Below are 6,560 nucleotides of genomic sequence, written 5' to 3'. Positions count from 1 at the left end.
GCGTCAGCCCGCCGAGTTTCTCGTCGGATCTTCTCAACGGGTTGCGGTTCCGATCCGGTAGTAGGTTCATTCGCGAAGCAGTTGCTCTTGAGTTGTTAGGCCTCCTTCGGAGGCGCTCGGGAAGCTGTTAGCAAATCCCACCCCTCCTGTCTGAGCCTTTGCTCACCCTCCTATCCTAGTGAAACCCGGTCCACCAGTAATCCTTGAATCATAAAAAAAACCTTGCGCATTAAAATAAGAATTCCAACGGTACTATTAAATTTTTGTTTCTGCAGTAACTATGTATTTTTCTTCTTCAGATTCGATTCTAGTACAACCTTTATTTAAATGGGAAAACTAAAACAAGCCGTTTACTTAAGACATAAGTTTATTTAAAATTTTTTGAAAGACTTCTTCGAGCCCTTGCCCTTTGAAACTTTCAAAACATTGAATCTAACTGTTTTGGACAATGGTCTGCATTCGCCGATCGTTACAATATCACCAATCTCCACGTCCCTGAAAAAAAATATAGAAAACTTTCATTTTAGTTGTGTAATGATACGTCACAAAAGGATCTTTTGTAAAATGATATCAGTTTTTGGGTTTGAAACACGATTTTCGTCAAATTGTCTTCGGAAGACCGTCGTGTGAGTTTCATCATATTAATATATTTGCCGTATAACTCATTCTTGCAAGTAGAAACTACTCCGATTTTGATACATTTTAAAAATACCACTCCCCAAGTTTTACTTGTGGATTTCTCTCATGCTGCAAATCACCGCATTCCAGATCAGAGGAAAGTCATGACTATTTTAAGCGCACTTATTATGGTTCATTACTAAGAATGAACAAGAAAGGGCAATCCGATGTTCGTGGATTTTTTATAAATTTCGTAAGTTTCTGAGAAAACGGGCCAAAGTGGTACTACAAAATTTGTTTAATCTTTTTGCATACTAACAAACTTTACATATTAGTTTTAGCCAAATATTAATTTTAATAATGTAAGCTTGATATTTAAAATTGATATTTTAAAGCTTACTTTACACAGAACAGATGCTTTCACTTAGAATCTTATTGTTACTATGTCCGTTACATTAGGTCCATGATATTTACAATATCTGTCATGTTTCATTTAAAAATTATATTTAATACATGCCAATATAGTCTCTTAAATAAAATTGGCCCCACATCCTAAATTAAGCTCTATGAATTTGTTGATCCTACGTTCATATTGTGAAAAATGTTTGAGATTAAAAGTTTGTCTCACCTGAAGCAAGGCGACAAATGCACGGACATATTCCTGTGCCGTTTCTCAAACCTATTGTATTTCGGCAGGTAGTGAAGGTAATCGCGGCGGATCACAATAGTTCTCTGCATCTTCATCTTCTGAACGACGCCGGTGAGGATGCGGCCGCGGATCGAAACGTTACCAGTGAAGGGACACTTCTTGTCAATGTAGGTACCCTCAATCGCCTGGAATGAGTAGCGAAGTACATGTCATTATGAGGTCGAGGATTGAGGGGCAATTTCGATGCCTCCAATGAACACTACTTTAACTCAAAATTTTGTAATTTTCGTTTTTCACGCAAATCGCTTCACTATTTTAAAAGTATTACAAATCATTATTGATGGGGTTCAAAGCAAAAGTAAATCAGCTGGTTACACAAGAAAAAATCATAAATATATCTGCAATAATAAAAAATTTATCAACTTTTTTTCGTTTAAACGCTCCTCCTGTAAACCTACGAATTTGGAGCGTAGTGTTCATTGGAGGCATCGATTTGGTATAAGCGACATTTTTACATGAGAGCCATTCAGTCTCAAATTTTGGAAAAAATATATCGAACAGAGTCAACTTAAGTTAAGTTCAATTAGAAACATCGAACTGTTGATGCTAATGCCAAATAAAACGAACCTTTAATTACAAGGATAAATCGTCTTCTCTTGCATTAAAACTGTATAATCTCAAAACTTACTAATTTTACAGAATGTTTTAAAGGTTTAACATATTGTGATATTTTTAATATTAATCATCTTTGCAACGTTTATTTTTTACATTTTACCAGTTACATTATCTGTCTTTTAAAGTAAGATAAAATAATGTATTAATTTTGCTATTAGTAGACAAAACATAGGTAAACTAAAAAAAAAAAAAAACTAAACTACGCTGTTTTGTGAGTATTTTTGAGAAAAATGATTGCGCATATTAACTCAATTTCGAATATTTTTGGAAATTGTAAAATTTTAATGCGTAAAGACGAAATGTCGCGTATTAAGGGACATGTCGCTTAAACCAAATAACCTTTCACCTCACGATGTATGAACCTTTCTTTGGTTTATTATATCAATGCATGAAGACATATGCAATATAATAATATAATATGTTACAATGAATAAACGTATCTAGGATCAATTACTGGCTAGTTTCCCTACCAATCTCAGCTGATTATTAGAACAGGATCAATCATTCTTCAAGCTTACAATTTCCTGGATCTAGCACCAGAGTATGGGCAAACTGCCATTTTGAACAATTCGAACCAAAGCTAATATAGGGAGACTACTGACAGACAATGTTGAACAATTCGAACCTAAGCTAATAGAGGACGACTGTGATCTATTCATTAATTATATTATATTTACAATGTATGCATAAAGAAAAATCAAAGAAGATATAGGTGTGTGAATAAACTTTTGCATTAATGGTATGGAATGAAGATTTAGCTTTAGCTTACATACAGAGATGTGGGTGTTTAGGAAACCTATTACATTTCACTCTCTTAAAACTGACCTAACAACGATATTTTCTCTTAGAGATTGGGATTCCACGAAAAAACTGCAAGCCAATCACTAGGAAACTATTTTTTGGGTAATAATCTCTAATGATTTCGGGAGAATTTTTCTATATTCTTGAGTGTACTGCATCAGATAGTTTGAAACACAGCTTTTCGTCAATTGGTCATTCAGAAGACCGTCGTGTGGTTATCATCATATACAGTCACTCAATCTTTTTTTTTTCTATCGTCTCTTAGTAACCAACGGGTTAATCATATTACCTTCAGTTTCTCAAGTTGTTAAATATTATTTACAAACTTTAATGGTAGATTGTTTTAATTAATAGCACATTTAACTGCAGTGTCTCTATCGATCTTCGATCTCCTAAATAAAGCAACAAAATTTCCCATGAATTGAGTTGATTTTCTAAAAACGAATATTTACTCAGAGCAGCCTATTTTCACAACATTATTTTTGAAAAATCAGTTTTATAGTTACATTAGTATGTTAGTATTATTTGAATGAAATTAATGATTAGAAAAAATGTTGCAAGTCTTTCATTTGAATTATTTAAATATTTTATCGTACTGGTTTAGTATCCCATTATCTCTCCCCTCTATTATTAGATTAATTATGAAATTGTGATTGCAGTTAGAAATGTTAGGTGAGCATTAATTAGTAGAAATGAATAAAATGAAATTTAAAAAGCGACATATTTGCATGATTATATTTTACAATATGATTGTAATGAAATGCATCATAATGTTGTATGAATGTCATAATTACAAATTATGAGTTTTATTAAAAACATTCAACAAACACTATGAGGGAACATAATACTGTAGTTATAGAAACTTGTCAGTAACAATATTTACCACTAAAATATTTACATTACTTTAGTAGTCAAGTTTACTACAATAATTACAATTTCCTGTATCTGCCAATTACACATTTAATGTCAATGAAAACAGACATCGAGCAAACTATGTTGATTTTGTTCCTCAATAACTGTACCAGACATTGTAGCAAGACAAAATGCACATAAAAATGAACCCAGATGAATATTTGAAGCCGACACCAAAAGCCACCGATGACCAACTCCGGACCACCACTGGAAATAAACCAAAAACTACAGACCTCTCTGGGAGTTTTGAAGCCTAAACCGACATTCTTATGGTGACGCATGTCCTTCCTCTTCATGCCACCTTTCCTGTTCAGGAAAACGGTGGCCTGTTTCTGAAACGCTTTCTCTGTCTACGGAAAGATAAAAACACACGTTAGTGGGCACACTGCATGCGTTACCTCGCGGGGAGTCTTGAAACCGAGGCCCACATCCTTGTGGTATCTCAACGGTTTTCTGCTCCGCTTCACACCAATACCTTTCTTGCGGTTCAGAAAGACTGTAGGTTGTTTTTGGAATGAGCGTTCCGTCTGCAAGTTTTAACATGTTTAGTGTTACATGTAACTACTGCTGTACTATCAAAACTACACACTGAAATTAAATACATTTATTCAATGTCAGTCTAATTTGACTCATTTATGGTAAACAAAGGGCATCAGCAGCTATTATTTATTCAAATTCTGAAACAAAATGTATTAGTAGCATAATCGATGCATGTATTGTAATTGAAGACATGAGCGGATGAAGGGGATATGATACAGTTTATCAATTTTGAAAAACGGGCAACAAACTATTGTTACTTGTATTTTTCTTCATATAAGACTGCTTCATCACATACAATTTCTAAAAATAGACTTTCAACCCGGAGTTTTAAGGTCTAAGATGGTTTATAGGCAATTAACCCTTTTATCCACTTATTCAATTATTAAAGATATTTCAGTTTTTATCATTAATGTCTCCATTCATATTGAGTTTCAACTAAAACGATCCCGAAATATGTAGGGGACATAATAGAAAATGTATTTTTTGTAATGGCACATGGCTGAACAAATTTCAATTTAAGTAATGTAAATTTAACGGTAGGTAGGGTGTTTCTAATTGAAAAAGTTAAGGCACACCGCCTGTGATTTCTTGAAACGACTATTGAATTTAGTGATTTATTGAAAAACTGTTGAGTTTAATGTCGCTAGGCCACTTCAAAACTATGGAGAATACGTAAAAATTTGTATAGAATAAACTTCACAAGTTAAATTGGGATTTGATTGACCGCAAAAGTTCATCGATTTTTTATTTTTATAATTATTTTTGTGTGAGATATTGACTGAGCTGAAAATTAATAATTTTATGTATTTTCAACACATTTTCATCAAACCTTTTCTGTAACTGATTGTACCAGGTTATTTAGTTTACTTAACAAAAACTAACCTAACAACATTGTGACGGCCACTGTTTAGAAGTGAAATTTGAAATCTACGCTCAAAATCTAAATATATACAGCATTAACAAAATGTTCACTGTTAAAATTTATCTTTTCAAACACGATTTGTGTTCTATTTAAATATGAAACACATTTCCACGTGCCCGACGCAAAATTTGTTTTCGATCACATTTTTTACAGGTCTCACACGAGGAACACTTAACACTTTTATTACACCACACATATATGCTTTTAATCTACATTTTATAAGCAAAAACCAGTTAATTTTAATTATTTTAAGACATATTTTCATTTAAATACAGCACATACCTGATCCGCCATTTTGCTTGACAATGAAAAGAAGTTGGTGTAGGGATGAAGACCTAAAATCGAAAAATCAGTGACTCGTTTTTTTATTCGGTAGAAAATATCGATTTCACTCACTGAATCGATCTGAGACTAAATAATCTAGATTCGCTTTTTTTGTTTTTTTTTTTATTGCTTAGGTCGGTGGACGAGATCACAACCAACCTGGTGTTAAGTGATTACTATTTAGAACCAGATTCGCGTTCGCGGCTTAGAGCTTAGAGACCCTGATCGAAAGATAGCCTGTAATTCGCCGCACACCGCCGCTAGTGATGAGCAGTTTAGTAACTAGGGACGCCGCCACATGTTTTATGAAAGGTATCGTAACATGAATCGTATTAAAAAAGAAGGCTGCTGTTTTAAGAATAGATGATTTTTTTGCCGGAAATAAACATAATTTGACTACTGGTCGTATGAATTGAATGTAAAAACTAAATACTGCAAATGGGGACTATCTCTGTTTCTTTCTTCTACGTAAGTGCTAACTTGAACCACTTTCATTTCACAAAAGATTTATGTCCCACGTCCTTGCGGATCCATCATATCCATTAACCTTTGCGTTAGACGCCTTCAACTCTAACACTAGGATTAGGCAAAGGAAAGTGCAACCTAACCCATGCATCAGCCCGCTGAGTTTCTCGCCGGATCTTCTCAGCGGGTCGCGATTCCGATCTGGTAGTAGATTCATTCACGACGCAGCTGCTCTTGAGTTGATAGGTCTCCTTCGGCGGCGCTCGGACAGCTATTAGCAAATCCCATCAATCACTCCTCGCTCAGCATTTGCTCGCCCACCTGTTCTGGTGAAACTGGAAAGGCCACAAGGCCACCAGTAATAATTAAAAAAAAAAAAGATATTTATCTGGAAACTAAGTACCGAAATAAGTTTTCGTGTCGGGTTTTAAATAAAACAAATCCATAACGAGTGAACACCACAATTTTTTCTATGCCGATGGGATTCGACTGTTGCTCTCTGTCGTAATCAGTTATTTAAAGAATTAGACGCAGTCATAAATTTGTATTTCACGGTATTTCGCAGTCGTCAAACAATTTAAAATGCTTGGAAACTAGCTTCGGGCTTCGAGAACGGTCCACTTCAATCGGATTTAATATTTATTTGAATCCAAT

The 6,560-nt window shown here is 34.3% G+C and overlaps 1 protein-coding gene across 2 annotated transcripts; it reads right to left on the bottom strand.

Moving 5' to 3' along the window:
• Window positions 1–349: 349 nt before the first annotated feature.
• Window positions 350–5,541, bottom strand: RpS11 (ribosomal protein S11). Of its 2 annotated transcripts, none has more exons than XM_028175376.2 (4): window positions 5,400–5,541; window positions 3,889–4,005; window positions 1,247–1,452; window positions 350–495 (listed from the first exon to the last, which is right to left on the bottom strand). In XM_028175376.2, the coding sequence occupies exons 1-4, from the start codon at window positions 5,409–5,411 to the stop codon at window positions 372–374; spliced, it is 459 nt and encodes a 152-aa protein (XP_028031177.1). In that variant the 5' UTR covers window positions 5,412–5,541; the 3' UTR covers window positions 350–371. The 2 variants fall into 2 exon arrangements, with proteins under 2 accessions (XP_028031177.1, XP_028031176.1); XM_028175375.2 differs by lacking the exon at window positions 3,889–4,005 and adding an exon at window positions 4,054–4,182 and having other exon boundaries at window positions 5,400–5,431.
• Window positions 5,542–6,560: the final 1,019 nt, after the last annotated feature.

The sequence above is a fragment of the Bombyx mandarina genome, chromosome 28, assembly GCF_030267445.1.
Source record: "Bombyx mandarina strain Sakado chromosome 28, ASM3026744v2".
Taxonomy (NCBI): domain Eukaryota; kingdom Metazoa; phylum Arthropoda; class Insecta; order Lepidoptera; family Bombycidae; genus Bombyx; species Bombyx mandarina.
Note: the sequence above shows the minus strand (reverse complement) of the source record. Positions and strands in the feature narration are given on the sequence as shown.